Source organism: Diorhabda carinulata, chromosome 8, assembly GCF_026250575.1.
Source record: "Diorhabda carinulata isolate Delta chromosome 8, icDioCari1.1, whole genome shotgun sequence".
NCBI classification, from domain to species: domain Eukaryota; kingdom Metazoa; phylum Arthropoda; class Insecta; order Coleoptera; family Chrysomelidae; genus Diorhabda; species Diorhabda carinulata.
In genome coordinates this window covers 23,168,080-23,190,590 of record NC_079467.1, presented here as the reverse complement: position 1 = coordinate 23,190,590, position 22,511 = coordinate 23,168,080, and the positions used below count along the sequence as shown (strand labels likewise).

Sequence of the window (22,511 nt, the reverse complement as noted above, 5' to 3'; positions counted from 1 at the left end):
TCAAAAATGTAAAAAATACATTAGATAATCATTAGAAATACGCTCATTTGCTCATTTAGTACTAATGACTGATTTTGACAAATAGGCATGACTCATGACGTTGGATATAACCTTAAATTGAACTTGGAAACAAATGTAAACACAAAAAATATCCCTGAAAAGTACCTATCACCAGATTAGAATATAATTCTGTGGAGTTGTCTAATTTTAAGTGTTTCTACATAAAAAAATCTTTTTAATGTTGATACACTCACATAAGTGTAACTTTCATATTAACATCTCTTGAAATTTCCTTTAAAAATGTCTCTAAAAGATTTAAAATATACTCTCAATAATGGTAATACGCTATTTGCTGTTGGATGTAAGTATTCATTTAACATAATGAAATTTTAATGTTCAGCCATTGCTATTTAGTAGGAACATGGTTGTTGAAAGGAGATAGTTTATTGAAAGCAATGGATATTGCATTGGAAGCTGGATATCGCCTCTTTGGTAAGATATAAAATATTATACCAAATTGTTCTATTTTTAAACTTATTTTGTGTTTAGACACAGCTGCTATGTATGGTAATGAGAAAGATCTGGGAGAAGCATTGAAAAAACTGCTGCCAAAACATAATTTAAAAAGAGAAGATGTTTTCATTACAACAAAATTATGTGAGTAGATTCAACATTAATGTTTTGATATTACATCAATCTCCATTATCGTTTTGTTTTAGTAATTTATTGTAATATTTTTGTTTGTTCATAATTTTCAGATCCATCTGAACAAGGAGATAAGGCATTCAATGCCATTAAAGAATCCTTGGATAAATTAGATTGTCAATATATTGACTTGTATTTGATTCACTGGCCTGGCACTTATGGGGTCAGTTCTAATAGTAAAGAAAACGCAGTTTTGAGAGATTTGAGTTGGCAACACATGGTGAAAGCTGTAAATTTAGGACTAATAAAGAATATTGGCGTCTCTAATTATACGACTAAACATTTAAAAGAATTGTTGAATAACAATCATGGCATAAAACCAGTTGTGAACCAAGTAAATCATAATTTATTATTTGCTCCATTTTTTCAATGACCTTAATGTAATGTACACATATTTCAAGCTGCTTTGTCATTGATTATTGAAAGGAGAGTGGATAGTCAAAATTACAGGAAAATCCTTAGTAGTCATTCAAAGTTTGTGTATGTGTCGAATATACTGCTCATAGGTAAACTCCTCAGGTGTTAGTGGTTCTATAAGGCATCTACTAAGGCTAAATACTTTTTGCATCTAATGGTACCAAAATTCCGAATGAAATTTTTGGAGTAAAGCACCATATCAGAATGCTTCTCTTTCTGTTTCTTCCTTCTTCTGAATCTTTCATTCAATGATTTTCATGCATCACAGAAGCCATTGAGGCCAAATAATTTTTACATCTAGTGCTACCAAAATTCCAAAGAAACGCTCCTCTGAACCTCTTCATCTGTGTGATAAGGAATCCAAACTTAAGAGACTCTTGTTATTCTAACCTATTTCTTTGGAACTCCTATGTCAGCATTAAGTCTATGACCTGGGATCTAGGTGCTTTTGTAGATACTTGAATATTGGAATGAATCACTATGTAACATTTCTGATAGTTTCTTTTCATGCATCCTCAATTATAAGCATTTATATCTATAAAATTCTCACTATATCTTCACTCTTTTTGGATCATTTTCTAATTTTGTTAATTTCTTAATTAGGATGATTGTTTTAGATTGAATGGCACCCTTATTGCCATCAGAAAATATTGTATGACTTCTGTAAAACTGAAAATATACAATTGCAAGCATATCAATCACTTGGAGGTGAAGGTAATAATGATCTTTTGGAAAACAAAGTTATCAAAGATATTGCAGCAAAATTGGGAAAAACTACAGGGCAAGTAAGTGTAACCAACGTATTTATAGTAAATATTTATTTCATACATAAAACAGCCAAAATCAATGCCATTTTAATTTATTTTTGGTTTTAGTTACTCCTACGTTGGTCCATCCAACAAAACATTGCCATTATTCCAAAGTCAAAGACGAAAGAAAGGATAATCGGAAATATGGAATTAGATTTCAATATTCCTGAAGAAGACATGAAAACTTTATTTAGTTTTAAGCAACAAAAGTATGATTGGGACCCAGAAACCATATTTTGAAATTATGAAGCACAATAAAATAAAAAATAATCTAATATTAATGAAGTACCTCCAAATTTATTATACATTTCTTTTTATTTTATATATTGTTAATTATTTGTTACATAAAAATTATTAAACAACCTCAGTATTTATAGTTTTATTAATCATCACCTAGATTCATAAATATACAATGTGATTCATAAAAAATTGATGTTTCCAAATGAATTGGTATTGTAGGGAGCGTACACATATGATTTCATCAATTTTTTACAAAAAATTTATAAACTTGATGTTTCATTGCCGTTTTGAAAGAAAATAACATATTTTCATAAACTAAAAGGTTTAAAGTATTTAAATAAAATACTTAATGGCATTCTAAAAAAAAGTTCATACAGCAATATCAACTCTAATTTCAAATTAAATATGGTAAAATGGAACATGTAAATCGGCTACTAAATGAAATAAATGTAGATTTTGAAGCTCAGCAGTCTTCCAGGACCCCATACAAGCCTTCAACAAAGTATGGCTGAAGGATTATACTACAAACACAAAATTATCTACCCTAACCTCAGTAGGACTTATAAAATACTACCTTGCTAATTGCATTTCCTGGTAAAATACAATAACAAACTCACTACTCTCTATCCAATTCCCCAAGGAAGTGCCATAGGACCTGTTTTGTAATTAATCTTTACAGCTGACCTACTAGCAGTTTAATCTAAACAAGATCAAGATTTGGCTCAAAAAATAGCCCGTTAAACTCAAGTAAACAAAGGTAGTACATATCAGTTTACCTTCATTCTCTGAAGACGATAACTTGGTTATCGAAACGCGCGTCAATGTAATTATGTGTTGGTGTATGAATGAATGAAATCTTATATACTAACTGTGCTAAATAACTATGACTTCACTAAGATCCAAGACTAACTTAACACAAAAATATATTCACCAAGTGGGAAAAGTTATAATTTGAACTAAACCAAATTTACGTGCGTCACGTCAACTGCGTCAAAAACATAAATTCAGTTATTTGGAAAACAACAAAATCAAAGAGAACATGAACCTGTAAAAATATTGGAAGGAAAAAGTAATAAAGATTAATTTTTTAAAAATTGTATTTATTTACTTGTAATAATATCCATTTCGCCTAAAAACTTGATAAGTTTCTTGGGTTATTCATATGATACTTATTATAAACTTCTAAAGTAAGATTAAGGATTTATTTCAAGATTAGCTCTGACTGCAATTGGTACGTTTATATATTAGCACTTATTATTCAATACACAAATAATACACCCAACATCAAAAGATTCAAAATACAAACTGAACGCTGAATGATATAAAGTTTGGCACGTTCTTGACGCACACTTTCTAACCATGCGCCGGATGCGGAATTCAGTGACGCATGCGTCAAGGTGCTGATTGGCTCCGTTGAACGGAGTCCGTTCGCAAAACGCTTAGGGCAGATTGTTAAATAAAATTTCATAATTTGCAACGAGATGTTGAAATGAAAACTCAACATTTTATATTCTTATTTAATGATAAGTAGATGGATAAAGATTGGATGTAATTGGCAATATCACACTGTATTCAATCATTTTAATATTTAAATCCTAATAACATTGAGTAATAAAAAATCTACTCGTTATAAAATTTCAAATAATACTTGTATAATGATATGTCAATTCAGTTTGCAAAATGTTATAGATCTAATTTCATTTTAATTCCCATTAATATACTGTATTCAGGATAAAAAAGCGTCAAGGTTATAATCAGAAATAATCTCATAAATATACACAGTGAAGATTTGAAGTTTTGAGAATAAACTAAGCTCATAAACTACAAAAACTACAGCAAGGTGTATAAGACAAACCACAAGAATACAAGCGGTTACATACAACTTATTCTATTTTATTCAATCAAATAAGATGTTTGTACAGCTTCATAAGTTCAATACTCTCGAATATAGTTGTAAAAGAAGTAAACATGAGAAATACTAACTCGAATTTTTTTTAAAAAAATCCTTATCTCTCACAAGTTGCTTTAAATATTGACTCTGCATCTCGAAAAATATTTTATAACATAATAAAGACAAATTAACCAGAACAGAGTTTAAATTCTTTCAAATGCTTGTCATAAACAAACTAACCCGATCAATAAATCAATATTAGCTTAGTTCGCTGGTAGATAATTGAAAACATTTCGAATGTATTCTGGACGTGTCAAATGCGCATGTATTGTTCAGACTATGTTCTGAACATACATTCTTCCACGAACGATTTAAAAACATCTATATTTGATTTAAATAGTTCTAAATAGAGAAATACGAATGTACGTTATTTTTTTTTTGTAATAAATTTATCTTAATTTGAATAAATTATTACGTGTACATATGTATTTTTATTTATTTATTACTAAGAAAGTTGACTAAGAATACATAAAAGAGAGCAAAAAATAAGGGAAGTAAATCAATTAACTATTAGTTTTCATAATCCTACTCTATCCGAGCAAGGTCGACTTAATTGCTTTTTGGGTACTTCTTTAACTTTTCCTCGACAATACACGAAATTTAGCTTCATCCAATAAAAGTATAATAAATACCTGCATAACCTTATTAATAAAAAAGACGATTTATAAGACAAAATAGTTATACAAAAAACCAAAAAGTTCTTAAATACCCACTTAACACACACAATACAATAAAACAGAAATCACAAGAAAGATAAAATAGAAAAAACGAAGTGAAACTGTGAAGTAAATAAACAATGAGACACGCAGTGACATCAAAAATATAACCTCAAAATGTAGGTATTTTTCCTATGTATTGAAAACTTGAGAAAATAAAGTTTATTCTGTAAATCTTTTATTTCAAAATATTATATAATAAGTTTATTCTGGTAACACTCTATTAAAAAATTTTTTTGTCCGTACATAAAATAAAAACAAAATATAAAATGTCACTAGTCAATTGACTATTCTTCATATACAATACAAACATATAAAGTGAAGAACCAACTACCATATTTTACTAGTTAAAAAAGCATTAAGAAAAACTATTGTTTATACTGTAATTACCTTATCAGTATTTTATAAAGTATATTTTTATTTGAAAATAAGTATGTATAATATCTATTTTATTTAAATTTTTGCCACCCTATGTATATATTCAAATGGCTTAAAACCAATTAAGTTATCATGTATTTATTGAATAAATTTTCTGATGACTTGTTTACCTTGGAAACAAGAATATATAGATAGAATTGTTCACTTACATTAGCCATTAGTTCTTTTGCTTCCTATTCTCTTTAACCATGATAAAAACTTGGGTTTATTTAGTCCCCCTCTTTTTGTTCACGTTTGATGTAACGTTTTCAGAACAAAAGAATCAATTAGCAAAAGATATGAAGTTTACTCTGCATAGTGGTGATTTAATGCCCATGGTCGGATGTAAGTCAATTTTTTAATAGTTAGGTCTAGTTAAATACATTAGTATTTTCCCTTTCAACATGAATAAACTTCTAAACTTATAACCTTACTTTTTAGTTGGAACTTACCTTATTCGTGGAGACGATTTGATAAAAACAACGTTGGATTACGCGTTGGGTGCTGGGTATAGACTGATAGGTAATTATTAAAAAAAATCTAATTAATTTTGTAAAAAATCTTTTTTAATTAGATAGTGCCGCTGTTTACGGTAACGAAGAATCTATTGGTAAAGCATTAAAAGAATTGTTACCCAAGTACAATTTGACTCGTAAAGATATTTTTATTACAACGAAATTAGCTCCTAGTGATCAAGGAGAAAAAGCTTATAGTGCCCTCCAAAAATCTCTTAATAATTTAGATTGTGAATATCTCGATTTATACCTCATCCACTGGCCAGGGGCGCAAGGTATTAAAAGTGAAGGAAAAAATAATTCTGTACTTAGAGATGAAAGCTGGCAACAAATGGTTAAAGGCGTGAAAAACGGATTAGTGAGAAATATTGGAGTTTCAAATTATAATGTTAATCATATGAAACAGTTGCTAAATAATAATCATGGTATTAAACCAGCAGTAAATCAGGTAAGTAATTATTAAAATTATTGTTTTTAATACAAAATAAACTATTTTAGTTTATATCAGAAATGAAATATTTTAGTGAAAGTTATTTTTAGGTTGAATGGCACCCTCATTACCATCAAGACGACTTACAAGAGTTATTGAAAAAAGAAGGAATTTTGCTTCAAACTTATTCGTCTTTGGGAGGTAATGATAATAAGCAACATTTATTAACGGATCCAGAGGTTATAAAGATTGCCACCAAATTAGGAAAAACTCCTGCTCAGGTTAGTTAGACTTGGAGTCGTTTTACTCCTTCCCTCCATCTATTATTGTTCATGACAACTTCAGCCAGTTCTCAATTCCTATCATTTTAAAATCTCCCTACATGCTTTTATCCATTTTTTTTCTTTTTGCTCCCCAACAAGGATCTTTTCACTATCTTTGATCTTTATGACTATATGTCCTATAGAACCGTAATCTGTAAGCAACATTAAATCGCCACCATCAATACTGTTCTTGAAAACATTCTGAAGTGGATCTGATTGGGTTTAATATGGCAAAGGCCAAGGCTGCTGTTTTCACAACAAACAAGAACCGGGAGTGGAAAATAAAAGCAAAAAAATAGGGAATCACTTCCAAGCTATGGGCCTACAATCTTGATTTTGTTTATTATTTATTGGTGTAGTATTCTGATGGAATATTATGAATTTTTACTAATTTTTTAGTCTGTTTGTTGATTGTTATTTAATTGTTATTATCTGTAGGTTTTACTGCGCTGGGCTCTACAACAAAATCTCGCCGTCATTCCTAAAGCTCGTTCTAAGAAACACATTGAAGAAAACTTTGATCTCGACTTTACCATTCCAGAGGAAGATATGAAGATTTTAAGCAATTTCAGTCAATCGAAATATGCTTGGGATCCGGATACAATTGCTTGAATTCTACTTACTTATTATTATTATTTACTAACATAGGCTGTAAGATAATTTAACTAATTTTCTCGTTTTCAACATGAGTACAAATATTCATGACAAAGTAGCAAAATTAAGTTTGGACTGTTTTAAAATATTGCCTAAATCTGGTAAACCCATAAGTACGGAATGGACTGTATTATCTTGTATAGTACAAGATATTGATGGCGAATTGACAGTTGTAGCCTTGGGAACCGGATCCAAATGTATAGGAGCTTCAAAAATGTCTGAAAAAGGAGATATTTTGAATGATTCCCATGCGGAAGTTATGTGTAGACGATCATTTCTTAGATACATTTATGATCAGATGAGTTTGGAGTCTAAAATTATTAAATTCAACAAGGATGTTTCAAAATTTTTGCTGGATCCTCGGGTCAAATTTCATTTTTTCACTACAATGGTACCTTGTGGAGATGCAGCTATTTTTCCAATGTACGATAGCAGTGAATTGGGTGATATAGTTGAAGATAATGAAGACGATCTAAATCCAAATAAAAGAAAAAAAATTGATATTTTCAGAACTGGTGCGAAATGTTTAGAATCAAGTGATAAAATTGACCCAAAGCTACCAGGGTCAGATTTCCATGTCACAGGAGTCGTGAGAACAAAACCGGGTAAGTTTTAATTCCAATTTTATAAATCTTTTGTAATATAATTTCTCAAAATTCAATTTGATGGAAAAATTGGTTTATTTTGTAAAGAATTTGTTTCTTTATGTTAAATTTGGGGAACAATTGGCTTTTCCACTTGAATTGTGATATATGGATTTCCTGAATTCAAATCAATCAGAAATTGACTTTTCTAAGTTTAATTTTACTTTTTATTTGTCTAATTTGGTCAAAATTTGACTTCTCTCAATTGCTTTTGATCAAAAACTTGTTTTCTCAGTTTAGTTTCATCAAGAATTGTCTTTGACTTTCAGTTTTATCAAAAAATGGCTTGTGTAGGTTTTTATTTGGTCAAAATTTACTTTTCATAGTTTCCTTTGATAATAAATTGTGTGTTTTTACTTATAATTTCATGCAAAATGATTTTTTAAAATTTAATTTGATAAAAAATTGATTTTTGATAAACGATTTTGTATCTAGTTAATGATTGGATTAGAAAGTCTTGAGGGACTGCAAACCATTAAGATCGAATATATGAATATATTTAACATAACACGTCTCTTGTTAATAATCATTCAATCAATCACTGGACTAATCTAATGCGATAGTTTATTATTGAAATGTTTCAGGAAGAGGAGACCGAACCCTGTCTGTATCTTGCAGTGACAAACTGGCCAAATGGCTTCATTTAGGCGTTCAGGGTGCGCTTCTCTCAATTCTCTTAGACAGTCCGATTTATCTTTCCAGTTTCACATATCCATCTAATACGCCATTTAATAAAGAGGCATTGGAAAGAGCATTTTATGATAGATTCGGATTAGTACATTTTAAGGATCCTTACAAGCAAAACAAAATTATTTTCGGTAAAAGTTCAGTTCATTTTGATTTTTTTAAAGATGACTCTAAGCAACCGTGTCCTTCGAGTATATCATGGTATCTAGGCAAAGGGAAAAGGTAAGCATTCAACTTAGTTTTTTAACTGATTGTCAATTCAACAATTAATATTTTGTTAAATTATACAGAAATTGTATTTTTCAAGTTGATTCGATCAAAAAATGGCTTTTCAAATTTATTTTGTACAGCAATTTAGTCAAAAGTTGGAGTCTATGTATAATTTGATAAAAAATTGGCCTTTTGAATCTTTAAATGTGAATAAAATAGGCCCGTCTACATTTAATTTGATGAAAAATCACTATTCGAAGGTTTTAGTTACATCTAGAATAGGTTTCTCAATATAATAAAGTCAAAAATAACATAATAATTACTTTCCAATGTTTTCGTGATACTTCTGTTGTAAAGTAAAAACAATTCACTAAAATTAGATTTTCTATGTTACAGACTGGAAGTAGCAGTTGAAGGCAAACGTCAAGGAGTTACAAAGAAAAAATTGAACAACAAAGCTGGACGCCTGAAGATTTGCAAGCTGGAACTATTCAAAACTTTCATGGATATTTGCGAAACCAGAAAAATCCAACTCAAACCCGACTGTGATAACCGTACTTTGTGTTATAAATATGTTAAATTTTTAAATCAGGATTATCAACAATCCTGGCGATACCTTAGGCAATGCTTTAAAATGTGGCCCGCCAAAAATGACGTTTTATTAAATTTTTTAGCAAAATAAAATATTTTCCATTGTTGACTTTTTTCAATTATATCACATCTGTTGTTTTTTATGGTGAGTTGCAATTTCTGGAACCCTCAAAATTACATTATGTGTTGCGCGTTTCGAGAACCAAGTTATCATCTTCAGAGTAGTGGTAATAGTAAATAGTGTGTGCAGTATTCCACGTTAAATCATGTCACCACCTCAGAAAAAGGAATACATTTTTCAATTTATCTTTAAAATGCTTAAAATATGTTTCATATTTATGTAATATAAGAAAATAATGTTGAAAACATCAATTAGGACTATAATTGAACTATAACTTCAACGATTGAGGCATTTTGATGTTCATTTCTGATTCTTCTAAAACAATGAAAATTGTTTTCAATTCTTGCGAAACAATCTAAAACAATCTTCGACCAATAAAAGTTTTGAAATCTTTTTGGAGTCGTTAAAAGGACACAAGAAAATATAGATTCCTGTATAGTCATTTAAGGTTAATCCTTTTAGGTGTTCTGCTACTTTCTAGGTCGAAGTAGGAGTCATGTAACTGTTTAGTCTGATAAATGGCTACTACACCACCCTATTATATGGATTTAACTACTAGTGAAGAATATTTATTGTTTTCAAACTTGAAATGGCTCGCTGAAAAGAGATATGAAAACCTAGACCACGAAAAAAGGGGAAAAATAAACGTCGAACAAATTTTATGAAGCTGGAAAGGAAATTGTGTTGAAAAATAAATGTGTAATGAAAAAAAATCTGTGTTTTATTTAAAAACTCACGAACTTTTTCACTCTCCTTTATGATGGATTTTACTATGTAATATTAATTAATTATGTCTGATACAGAAACTTTTATGTTTAACTTGGTTAAAATTTGCTTTTCTATTTTTAGTTTTATTACAAATTTACTTTTGGTAAAAAATGGGCTTACCTATGTATAATTTTGACAAAAGTTTGTTTTTCCGAATTCACTTTGGTAAAAAATTGATTTTTTATGTTTAACTTTGTCAAAATTTGATTTTCTATGTTTAGTTTGGTCAAACATTATTTATTTTTGAGAGTAAATTGGTTAAAAATTGACTATTTCGTTTATTTTGTTAAAAAATTGGTTTTCTCATATATAATTTGGATAAAAATTTGTTTTATCAAATTCAGTTTGGTCAAAAATTGGCTTTTTTATGTTTAACTTGGTCAAAATTTGATTTTCTATGTTTAGTTTGGTCAAAAGTTGGCATTTCAATTCAAATTTGATTAAGAATTGGCTTATCTAAATTTTTATTTGATGAAAAATTGACTTTATAAATTCTAGTTTAGTTAAAAATTAACTTTTCCAAGTTTTGTTTGTTGTTTGTTCACATTTCGTTTGCTACATTTAGCTTTGTCAAAAATTTGCTTTCCTACGTTTAACTTGGTCAAAATTTGCTTTTCCACGATTGGCTTTGTCACAAATTTGATTTCTGTGTAGTAAAAAAAATTACTTTTGAAAATGTAGGTTGGTTAAAAATTTTTACACCAAGCCTAATCTTTTTTTGATGTTATTTTCAGCATCTTCTTTTGTACCATCCTGCTTTTAAAATAAAATTGCCCGACTTGCTTTATTTCTCTACTGCTGTTTCGTAATATTTTCGTTTTTTTTTCTGTTTATGTTCAGTCCAACTAGTGTTCTATTTCTTGTTATTACACTTAAGTCATCCGTGAATTCAAGTTCTTTCAGTATTTCATATAAGTTCTAGTCTATTTATCTGGTAGTCTATACGATTATAGGATTTTTCACATTACTATGTTTATCGAGTCGAATGCTTTTTCGAAGTCTCTAAAATTAACCAGATATCTTCGATTTGCTTCAATATTATTCCCAATGACGTAGTAATACTTGACTGCGAATCAATTAAATTCGAGCTCCAATATTTGAACGAGATACAAAGAAAGTTAGTTATAGTTATGTTTGTCAAATGTTAGAAGCATTCCTTGTATTGCACAGCTTCCAACAAAATAATTCTACTTTAGACCTGAGACTGTTTCTTTCTAAACTATATGAATCACCCAGTCAAGTTTTATTATGTCTTTGTTTAACACTAATCTAACCTGATCTTACTAAAACTAAATCACGTTACTTAAGCCGTTGCTGTTTATTCTGGAACTATGAAATGATTATTAACAGTTAACACTATAGGAAATATATGCCTCGCCCAGCTTAAAACTATTAGCGGAGTACTAATAAACAACCCTTAATGCAGGAAAAAAATTTTATTGGAGCCCCACTAACTACTAAATATTCACCATTGCAAAAACAATTGTATATAACTTTACCCAAATATGTATAACTATTAAATGGTTTTCATTGATGACAGTTTTCATTCGATTTACAATACGAGAAGATTCTAACCTATAAACTGGAATTTAAATAGAATATTTTGCCTCATCGTCAATTTATAATATTGTACTTTTTATTTCGTCTTACCTACGTTCTAGTTCTCCAACATCATCTTACGATGTCAGTGAACTTTAAATTAACAAAATCAATATCAACAAATCCGGTTTAACAGGATTGCGTAATGTAAAAGAAATATATATATACAGAGTGGAACCACCAAAACGGATTAAATAATTATTGAATTTCGAAGCGTGAAAATTTTATCCACTTGTCGTATTCTTTTTCTTAAAAACAAAATACCGTCTTCCATGCCGAAGTATTCGCTGTGATGGAATCTGATCGAGTGGTAATTGGTCGAAGCCATAGAGCAGAGCTGCTATAAAAGCCGTAAGGAGGAAGAGAATGCAGACGTCATCAGTGATTTTCCAGCATTCACATGTGTGGGGTTCAAACACTTGGTCAAGCCTTACCATTTGCCGTGTGTCGTTGATAGATTTAAGTTGTGGTGGAGTATTTCTATTTAAAAATGACATTCGACGTCTTAATGTCTGACTGAAATTGATATTCTACCAAATAAGCTGTTCCACGCTGTATTATTGAAATCATATTAAAATGTGCGAGGTGGTATGGACAGTATAAATATAAATAAGCTTTGCATTTAAGTTTTATCATTCAACCAGTCTAATAACGTTTCTAATTCAAAAATGATTGAAAAATTTGTGAAGTTGTTATCGTTTATTTTATTAATTTATCCAAGTAATGGGTTATTGACTAAAGATCTCAAAGCTACGTTGCCTAGTGGTGATCAGATGCCGATGATCGGTTGTAAGTATATAAATAGGGATCTCATGTATTTATGTTTTATTAGGTATTAGTTTGAATTATGTTTGATTAAGTAAAAGCGAAAAATAAATCCTTTGAATCAAGGTGCAGAACTGGCCAATGACTTACTAAGTGTCAATCTACATTACTAAGAATTTAATACAATTCAACAAAGAAATCATATTTTTTTATAGATTTTTTGAAATATTTTTGTAAAAAGCGATGAAATGAAACCATTTTTGAGGATTTCCAGTCTTTGCTCCTTTAGGAAATCGAAAAGTTATATAGTAACTGTATAAATATGAGTTTTTTTTATGTAAAACGTCTAATAATTTCAATATAGTATTAGTTTGTCACGTTTGGAAATCGTAAAGGTCTAATATCACCCTTCTGACCTATTGTTCTTAAGAATTTTTCAAATAATGAAGCACGTCCTGTATCGTTCTCTCCCTCCTCCGACCGTTCCAGTTAGTTCTGCGCATCTTTTGCGTGCACGAAGCATGCGCAGTATAGTCAGTCCTTGCACCTTGGGAATCAGACTCAGATGTATTAGTTATAAAAGTTAGTTTTAAATTTTCATAGAAAGCACCCCGAGTATTAATTATAGTGATATTAATTTTTTAACCAGTAATTTGATTATCATTGAAATCTCTTTTTTATTGAAACATCGCTCCATTTCGTTATTTTTATATGCAGTTTTGGTACACTATTCATTGGAAATGACGCTTGGGAACACAAACTCTCGTTTTCCCGCACTCAAGTAAACCTTTATTCCGTATATATATATATATATATATATATATATATATATATATATATATATATATATATATATATATATATATATATATATATATATATCGATATTTTTAAGTCGATTGAAACCATTGAGGTTTGTATTATAAACGATTCTGTTTGGTCCGTTGTGAACCGTTTCCAGGACGGTATTTTTGATATTTGGATGATAGCACGTGCAGTTACAAGAAACAGATTGCACAAAAATGTCATTTAAATGTTTCCAATAACTGTTCCAAGAACGATTCCGATTAGTAGGTTAGAATAAACATAATATAATTTTGAATGTACACAGACCCCTAATACGCAAATAACGAAATTAAAAAAAAAATGTACTCTAGACCTTCATTCAGCTATACAATTACGATATACAATAATTGAATTGTATATTTTAATATAAACAAAGTTAAATATGAGAAATGTTACGCGTTTAATTGGAAAATAAATTTATTTGATACTTACATAACATATATGCAAATTTCAGGTAATAAAATATTTTTTCATTGTAATCAAGTTATTACTAACAAATATCTATAACTATAAATATCAACTACGCAAAAACAATAAACAAGAGTTCCTTATTATACCGGGTGATTCACTTCAAGAAAAAATATTGGTAGTATCACCACCCGTAGTAATTCTTGATCTACTGTGGATTCTTCAGTACTACTCTTGCAAACTAGTTACTCCAGTATTGCTTATAAATTAAATAGATTCACCTAGGGACCTTTGGTTATTTTGTTTATTCATCAAGTTCTGTATGTATGTTTATCTATATATCTATAAGATATTTACTAGCCATATTTTCCAGTTTAGACTATCATAAAACGAGTTATATTATTTATATATTGTATTTTTGGCTATATTTAGTAACTATGTATTAAATATTAGGATGAAACATACTTTTATGGCCTATTCATAAGCTTAACTTTCCGTTACCGTTGACGTCTGAAATGCATAAGATCTTTCATAGTTGACGTTTGATGTCAATGTTTGCTGACAGGTCTGCCTTAGGTGATTCTCAGCACAAGCGTTATCTTTTTCCGTCCGTCGTTCGTAGTAACTTTCGTAGCAAAAGAAAAAAACTAATCACGTTTGTCCCAATAAAAATATCACGAAAAATAAAAGCAGTACACACGTCAAAAAGAATAAATAAACGGCTGTAACGTCAACTTTATAAATAGAGTGTAGAATTTGCTACGAACGTCAAGTCAAAGTCAAGCTTATGAATCGGCCTTTAATCTTTAGTAGGAACCAGCAGAATTAGAGGAATAGGTAATGTTAGAAATGCAATAGATGACGCTTTAGCTGTTGGATACAGACTTTTTGGTAAGTATTTGTGATATTAATTTCTATATTTAGATTAATGAGTCTTTATTAATGAATACATAAAACAGATCACCTTTAATTAAATGATTTTATGCCCATATTATTTATTATGACCGTGTTGACGACATCTAATGGTCTAAAGCTTAACTACTAATTTGACATCCCTTACGAAGATGTGAATATTATTAATAGTGTGAAATTTGAAAGTTAGGTAAGGTTAATCACCAATAACACAGAACAATTAATTTTGTTCAAAATAGTTTTAAGTTACATATTTATATACGAGGGTTGCTACTAAAGTTTTAAGATATGGCAACACTAATGTAAACAATGCATAATAATAATCATGTTCGTCTACTCCGTATACCGTTCGGTTGTTTGCAGTATAATTTTAAATTCAAATTAAAATTATAATCTCATTTAGAATAAATAAATATGATAATTCTATCTGCAAAAACAAGACAAGTTGTAAAAGGTTAAAGTGTGTTTTCAAGGAAGATTTTAATCTTTATATAATTTTGCATCCATAATATGGGAACAATTCGCTATTCTGCTATTATCAGTTTCAATGAGAATAGTTTCTAAATGACTCAGATAAAGGTTGCGACAACATTTTTATGAACTGTAAGATAGGAAAACCACTTGAAATTGAATTAGTATTTTAAAGTTCATAATAGTTTAACGGTTATCCAACAGTAGATGGAGCAACCCACTATATTTTATAGTTGGCGTGCGGCTGTGTATCCGTCACTGTATGAATAAAATTAACAGTACCGGAGATCCCATGAGTAAATTTCGATATATGATTTTGTTGTCACAATTAATCTTTATTCTAATTTAAAAAAAAATTGATATGAAAGCAGACCTTTTGGCATTTTAGATACCGCAGCGTTTTACAAAAATGAAGAAGATCTCGGAAAGGCCTTTAAAGAACTTTTGCCTAAATATAATTTAACACGTAAAGATATTTTTATAACATCGAAATTAGGTAAGTTATTATGTGAGGTGTTTTGGGGAATAATCTTTTTTATAGAAATTAGTTTACAAGACGACTTGGAAACCATCTGTTCTTAGAAATTTAGTACATAATATACATAATACGAATAAACTATAGCAGTATTTAAAAAAAATCATCATTATGATAAAAATAACAAAATAGATTTTACAAATTATGACATTATTTGTAGTGACTTCAATTGCAACTAAATTTGAAATGGGTGGAGGTGATAAATGGTTGTTGTGGAATCTGGGTGAAGGATATTTAATATTTTAGGGCTGACGCTCAAAGTATAGTGTCCTACAAACCAATTAATTATAAATAATTTTGTTTTTATATCTCTATTCATTCAAAATTAAAGGTACACTACACTCATGAAAGTAAAATGGTTTTACAGAATTGAAAACCTCAAAATTTTGTATTTACACACACGTACACACTTAATTTTTAAACACACCTTGATCAAATCAACCCCTTCTTAATTGCCAAAATTTAGTGGAAGCGTCCGACTATCCATCGACATTTATGAGAGTGGAAAACGATTGAGAAGACGAATGAGTGGCCGTCTACTCAATAGGCTCGTTAACCATGTAGATGCACAAAACATACCTAATCTTAGGGTATGTTCTGTGGTTATATTTAATGGTACTTTTGTTCAAAATGTTTGTAGCAAATCTTGTCATTGCTAGATGGCACCCAGTTAGCAATCTTGAGATTATTAATCCAAGAAAAACGTTTCAGAGGATTTTTCAATGGCATTAATGACATTTCTCGTTAGTGTGGCCCCAAAGTAAGATGTACTCAGTATTCCAGCAAAACAGTTGATTTTTTTTAGAAAATAATGACTCAGACTTATTCAATCAACGACAACTGACAAAGTTGTATCAGTTTCAATAAATTCATCCGCGTATAATTCAGTTATTGCAGAAACTGAATGAAGAAATAGATTAGTGACATTCCACATGTTTATAACCTCGAAATAAGATAAAATAACCTGTAAGGAATCAAAACCTTTTTTAAACCAGGATATTTTACAATTATTTGATATAATAGTTACACCTTCGGGTACGTTTTCGTTGGGAAACTTTCTTTACGAATAGATGTTGGAATTATAAAATTATTAATCAATTTCAGCGCCGACCGAAGAAGATTTTGGGAAACACGCTTATAGCGCGTTGGAAAAATCGGTAAAAACAATCGGCTGCGATTATTTGGATCTTTATTTGATTCATTTTCCTGGAATACCTAGTGATAGTGGAAACAATTCGAGAAATTTCTCCCAATCACGAAACGAAATCTGGCAACAATTAGTTAAGGGTGTTAAAAATGGTTTGACAAGAAATATTGGCGTATCTAATTATAACGTCAGACACTTGACAGAATTGGTAAATAACGATCATGGAGTTAAAGTAGCTGTAAATCAGGTAAATTATTGAGAATATCAAGTTTGATTGAACAATTGTTTTGTTTTAAACTGTGATTTAACATTATTACTCGTCGACAAAAGCTGTCTTATAGTCGTCAGGAATCGAGTTTAGTCCAGGCTGAAACTATTTTGGTTCAGTCTAACCCAGTTTTTCGAAAACAAGCGGGCTTTTATTCACAATTTTCTAAATAATGGTGCTCCAATTTAGAATAAATGTATGTATCACCGACCTCAAAACTCAACAACATGAAACACCACAGAAATCAGTGATCAGTTAACTTTATTCCTCATAATTATCAACAATGAGTAACAAATAGAAACCAATAAAAGTCAGACTCTACTCAGATGATCTCGGCATGTACGTTGAAGTCAAAATCTATCAACAATCTTCTAATAATAATCTCACTTCTTTGTAGCTTTGACTAACCTAACCTAAAACCACTTCTCGAACTAAATGGTGGTTCCACAGAAAATATCCTAAAAAGAAACGCAAACTAAACAATATGGCTGATTTTCGATGCCAGTACCCTCGATGGTACGTGGCAGAATTAATCTATTTTCGCGGTTCATTTAAATATACAACCCAGAATTATCTACTGTACTTCGACGATCATATCAGTGTCTATTAAATCTGTATTTACACAATAATAATGTTCTTGGTTTATGTGATATGTGATTTTTATAAATGGAAGTAGACGATAGATGGTATAGCTTTTGTGAAATCACATAATTTGACGTTGAGCATTGAATTTTGCAAAATTCTTCCCATTTACAGCACACATCAAGAAAGCGTTTGGAAAACTGAAAGAATGTTTATTTATCTTGACAATTGACAGTAATGACACATTTTTATTATACTAGCGCCACGATTGGGAAGTGGCAGAACTAAATTTGTGATGCCGAAATTTACGTTTTTTGGGTGGCTTTCTTTTCGCACACATCTCTTGTAACGATATTCGACAATTAAATTCGAATGAACACATTAAGAATCTATTCGTCAGATGTCAGATCGAGAGACTCTTGATCTACAGGCAACTTATTAGATTCAAGATGGTTTATAGGTTCATTTCCTAAGTACATGTTAAAATGTTTAGATGCTAAAATAAATCAAGCATAGTCCATCATCTTGGGAGCTTACAGAAAATCTCCAGTCGAAAGCTTACAAGTAGAAATAGAAGATTATATTAAGAAGGACCTTTCTTTGTTCCCAATTATTTTCGAGGCCTCAAATGATTGCATTTTAGCATTTACAATCCTGGTAAATTGTTTCATTATCTTTTAGTTTTTTTTTACGTTAATGCTAGTCATTATTATTATCGATCTATCTTTTCTGTATTTTTGCTATTTTGAACAATTAATAGGTTAAATATAAACCTTTTTTAGGTGGAATGGCATCCATATTATCATCAGGACGATGTTTTACAATTTTGTAAAAATCATGGAATATTACTCCAAGCATATTCGTCGTTAGGAGGAAGTGGAAATGCAGATTTGTTTAACGATACCACAGTAAAGGCAGTAGCTGAAAAGTTGAATAAACCTCCAGCCAAGGTGAATATTAAATTGTTCTCTAATTTTCACTGTTTCCGTATTCTTTATACTCTAAAAACTCTCGAATATTTTTATAGCATTTGTTGTGATTTTTATCGGAATGGAATTTCTTTCTACATTCACATTCACACAATTAGGGGCACGGATTTTCGAAATTTTGGGATTTGAAACTCAAAAACGTGAATAACATGAAAATTTTGATTCGAGAAAAGCTGCCGTAACAAAAAATATAGAGTACGAAACTCTGTATAAAAAAGTATCCCAGGCATTTGTTCCTAACCTCAACATTTTCACTTTAAAATGGGTTTATACACTCAAAAATATGTTGAATCGCGAATAACTCGAAAAATACGAGGATTTCGACACAAACTGCCTGGACAAAAAATGTGGAACAGAACATTCTGTACAAAAAAAGGTTACAATTCTTTTCCTAACCTCAAAATTTTCACCTTAAAATGGGCTTATACGCTCAAAAATATGTTAAATCGCGAATAACTCGAAAAAACGAAGAATTCGAAAAAAAAGTGTTGAAGCAAAAATGTACAGCACAAAATTCTCTACAGATTGGTCTTCAAGCATTTTTTTCTAACCTCAAAATTTTTACCGTATAATGGGTTCATGTACTAAAAAACATTTTGAATCGCGAATAACTCGAAAAATACGAGGATTTCGACACAAACTGCCTGGACAAAAAATGTGGAGCAGAACATTCTGTACAAAAAAAGGTTTCAATTCTTTTCCTAACCTCAAAATTTTCACCTAAAATGGGCTTATACGCTCAAAAATATGTTAAATCGCGAATAACTCGAAAAAACGAAGAATTCGAAAAAAAAGTGTTGAAGCAAAAATGTACAGCACAAAATTCTCTACAGATTGGTCTTCAAGCATTTTTTTCTAACCTCAAAATTTTTACCGTATAATGGGTTCATGTACTAAAAAACATTTTGAATCGCGAATAACTCGAAAAATACGAGGATTTCGACACAAACTGCCTGGACAAAAAATGTGGAGCAGAACATTCTGTACAAAAAAAGGTTTCAATTCTTTTCCTAACCTCAAAATTTTCACCTAAAATGGGCTTATACGCTCAAAAATATGTTAAATCGCGAATAACTCGAAAAAACGAAGAATTCGAAAAAAAAGTGTTGAAGCAAAAATGTACAGCACAAAATTCTCTACAGATTGGTCTTCAAGCATTTTTTTCTAACCTCAAAATTTTTACCGTATAATGGGTTCATGTACTAAAAAACATTTTGAATCGCGAATAACTCGAAAAATACGAGGATTTCGACACAAACTGCCTGGACAAAAAATGTGGAGCAGAACATTCTGTACAAAAAAAGGTTTCAATTCTTTTCCTAACCTCAAAATTTTCACCTAAAATGGGCTTATACGCTCAAAAATATGTTAAATCGCGAATAACTCGAAAAAACGAAGAATTCGAAAAAAAAGTGTTGAAGCAAAAATGTACAGCACAAAATTCTCTACAGATTGGTCTTCAAGCATTTTTTTCTAACCTCAAAATTTTTACCGTATAATGGGTTCATGTACTAAAAAACATTTTGAATCGCGAATAACTCGAAAAATACGTGGATTTCGACACAAACTGCCTGGACAAAAAATGTGGAGCAGAACATTCTGTACAAAAAAAAGTTTCAATTCTTTTCCTAACCTCAAAATTTTCACCTAAAATGGGCTTATACGCTCAAAAATATGTTAAATCGCGAATAACTCGAAAAAACGAAGAATTCGAAAAAAAAGTGTTGAAGCAAAAATGTACAGCACAAAATTCTCTACAGATTGGTCTTCAAGCATTTTTTTCTAACCTCAAAATTTTTACCGTATAATGGGTTCATGTACTAAAAAACATTTTGAATCGCGAATAACTCGAAAAATACGAGGATTTTGACACAAACTGCCTGGACAAAAAATGTGGAGCAGAACATTCTGTACAAAAAAGGTTTCAATTCTTTTTCTAACCTTAAAATTTCATAACTCAAAATCGATAGTAAATGGTTCTAAGTAAATTTTATAAGAAATGAGAATTTCGAGCTAAATCTCTTCTCGGTCTCTTGTCGTTTCGCTAACTCGGATATAAGACAACGAGAAATGAATCAACATTGAAATAATCACTAGCAACCATTCCAATATCTTCATTAAGTGTTCAATCAAATTTTTTTGTTGTCTTTTTTTCGTTTCTCTAGAATATTCTTTCTATACGCTCAACACCATCGCTTTTTCTTAAAATTATCTCGTTCTGCTCCTCAAAACTCATCTTTCCAGCTCGAGCAATAATTTTTTTTTATCTAATGCATCGAGATAAAATTTGCTAACTAAGTTACAGCCTGTTGGTGAATTCACCACTGCTCAATTGTACTGCAGATATCTTGTAATTCCATAGGAAACAATGACACTTCGGTTCTTCAAGAAACAAACAGGTTGACTTTGATTAATCTTGCGTTTTTGAGGATTCCATTGAAATATTTCTATAGAGTTCTAGATTAAGAAACTTCACAAAGGTCTAAAAGTGGTTTTTACCTTGCAACTCAGAGGTTTCCATATCTAAAAATTACTGGATCAGAATATTTATTTCATTTATAGGAATTTCTCTCATCCAGTTTTTGCTGATTTAGGTATAATTATATGTGGTAGACTTTTTACTGACACTTTGTTCAACAAACGATAGTAGGGGTATTGTTTTAGATACTTCTACGATGGGCACTACAACAAAATTTAGCGATCATTCCAAAATCAATCAAAAAACAAAATATGGAGTCTAATCTAGACTTAAATTTCGAAATCCCCGACGAAGATATGAAGCTTTTGAGTAATATACCTCAAACGAAAAAATATAGATGGGATCCAGACATTATTATATAAAAAATCAAATACTGAAGTCTAATTATCGTAATAAAATGTTTACTTTGAAATTGATTGTATAATTTGCATCCTTATCCTTAACAAAGTAATTTGGTACTTACATATCGTAAATTTGAGGTCTGGCTATTCAATAACGAGAGGTTTATTATAAAAATTTATTCCCTTCCCTAACCACACACCTTTCCAAACGTTTTTTCCATTAATCGAAGCAGTGCTGGAAATCTTCTTTGGTGAGGGCCATTTTTTGCTTTACCGCTTCCATTGTCTCAAATCGGGTCCTTTTCGAAGTATATATAAAAAAAATCGCACGGTGCCAAATTTATTGATAATTGATTATTTCTTTATTGTGTTTCATATCTCAAAACTTTAGTAGCAGCCCTCGTATATGCAACAAACACAAAAAGAAGCGATAAATTCGCATAATTCAGTTCCACAAATTCAGTTTATTGTTTGTTTTAAACAGTATTTACTTACAACTAAAATTTCATAGCATCAAATAGAAACCATGATGTAAAGACTACAAGGTGTGTTCTTACCGAAGACCAATTTACGACCTCTACTGCGCAGTCTCACTTTCCGCCATATTGGTTGTCACCAGCTGACTGACTTATATTTATTTACATTGAGTGTATAGTTATTGAAATTAAAATGTCTTATGCACAAATACAATACGAATTGTAGAGGTGAAGATATCAGCTTCCATAGATTTCCTATAAAAGATATCAAATTACTCAACGAATCGAAAAAAAATTGTAGAGAAAGACATGGTAAGTGGTAAAGATGTCACTCTTATAGTGAGAGAGAAATCGAAAAAACAGTAACACGTTTTGTATCACATTCGCTGCTTAACGTTTCGTTCATAACAATCTTAAAACGAAAAGATTCAAATTCCCGCATTGAATTTATTGGCCAGAAGAACAATATGGCCGATAGTGGGAAAGGCCTCTCAT

At 30.4% G+C, this 22,511-nt stretch overlaps 3 protein-coding genes across 3 annotated transcripts; all 3 read left to right on the top strand.

Moving 5' to 3' along the window:
- The first annotated feature begins 83 nt into the window (after positions 1 to 83).
- Positions 84 to 7,392, top strand: LOC130897610 (uncharacterized). Its single transcript, XM_057806544.1, has 12 exons — positions 84 to 361; positions 415 to 492; positions 550 to 657; positions 759 to 1,039; positions 1,740 to 1,907; positions 1,998 to 2,164; positions 5,163 to 5,269; positions 5,529 to 5,600; positions 5,697 to 5,777; positions 5,830 to 6,218; positions 6,311 to 6,481; positions 6,962 to 7,392. The coding sequence occupies exons 1-12, from the start codon at positions 301 to 303 to the stop codon at positions 7,133 to 7,135; spliced, it is 1,857 nt and encodes a 618-aa protein (XP_057662527.1). The 5' UTR covers positions 84 to 300; the 3' UTR covers positions 7,136 to 7,392.
- Positions 7,209 to 10,305, top strand: LOC130897609 (tRNA-specific adenosine deaminase 1). Its single transcript, XM_057806543.1, has 4 exons — positions 7,209 to 7,782; positions 8,406 to 8,730; positions 9,115 to 9,272; positions 10,280 to 10,305. The coding sequence occupies exons 1-4, from the start codon at positions 7,209 to 7,211 to the stop codon at positions 10,303 to 10,305; spliced, it is 1,083 nt and encodes a 360-aa protein (XP_057662526.1).
- A 1,815-nt stretch (positions 10,306 to 12,120) lies between these two features.
- LOC130896953 (glyoxal reductase-like) lies at positions 12,121 to 21,611 on the top strand. Its single transcript, XM_057805379.1, has 6 exons — positions 12,121 to 12,586; positions 14,627 to 14,707; positions 15,588 to 15,695; positions 16,839 to 17,128; positions 18,514 to 18,681; positions 21,385 to 21,611. The coding sequence occupies exons 1-6, from the start codon at positions 12,466 to 12,468 to the stop codon at positions 21,559 to 21,561; spliced, it is 945 nt and encodes a 314-aa protein (XP_057661362.1). The 5' UTR covers positions 12,121 to 12,465; the 3' UTR covers positions 21,562 to 21,611.
- Positions 21,612 to 22,511: the final 900 nt, after the last annotated feature.

Coding starts and splice junctions, on each gene's coding strand:
- LOC130897610 (XM_057806544.1), top strand. CDS start 301: ATGTCTCTAAAAGATTTAAAATATACTCTCAATAATGGTAATACGCTA. Junction 658..758: donor TTTCATTACAACAAAATTAT/GTGAGTAGATTC, acceptor CATAATTTTCAG/ATCCATCTGAACAAGGAGAT. Junction 6,482..6,961: donor TAGGAAAAACTCCTGCTCAG/GTTAGTTAGACT, acceptor TATTATCTGTAG/GTTTTACTGCGCTGGGCTCT.
- LOC130897609 (XM_057806543.1), top strand. CDS start 7,209: ATGAGTACAAATATTCATGACAAAGTAGCAAAATTAAGTTTGGACTGT. Junction 7,783..8,405: donor AGTCGTGAGAACAAAACCGG/GTAAGTTTTAAT, acceptor GAAATGTTTCAG/GAAGAGGAGACCGAACCCTG. Junction 9,273..10,279: donor CAAACCCGACTGTGATAACC/GTACTTTGTGTT, acceptor TTCTATTTTTAG/TTTTATTACAAATTTACTTT.
- LOC130896953 (XM_057805379.1), top strand. CDS start 12,466: ATGATTGAAAAATTTGTGAAGTTGTTATCGTTTATTTTATTAATTTAT. Junction 15,696..16,838: donor TTTTATAACATCGAAATTAG/GTAAGTTATTAT, acceptor AATCAATTTCAG/CGCCGACCGAAGAAGATTTT. Junction 17,129..18,513: donor TTAAAGTAGCTGTAAATCAG/GTAAATTATTGA, acceptor AACCTTTTTTAG/GTGGAATGGCATCCATATTA.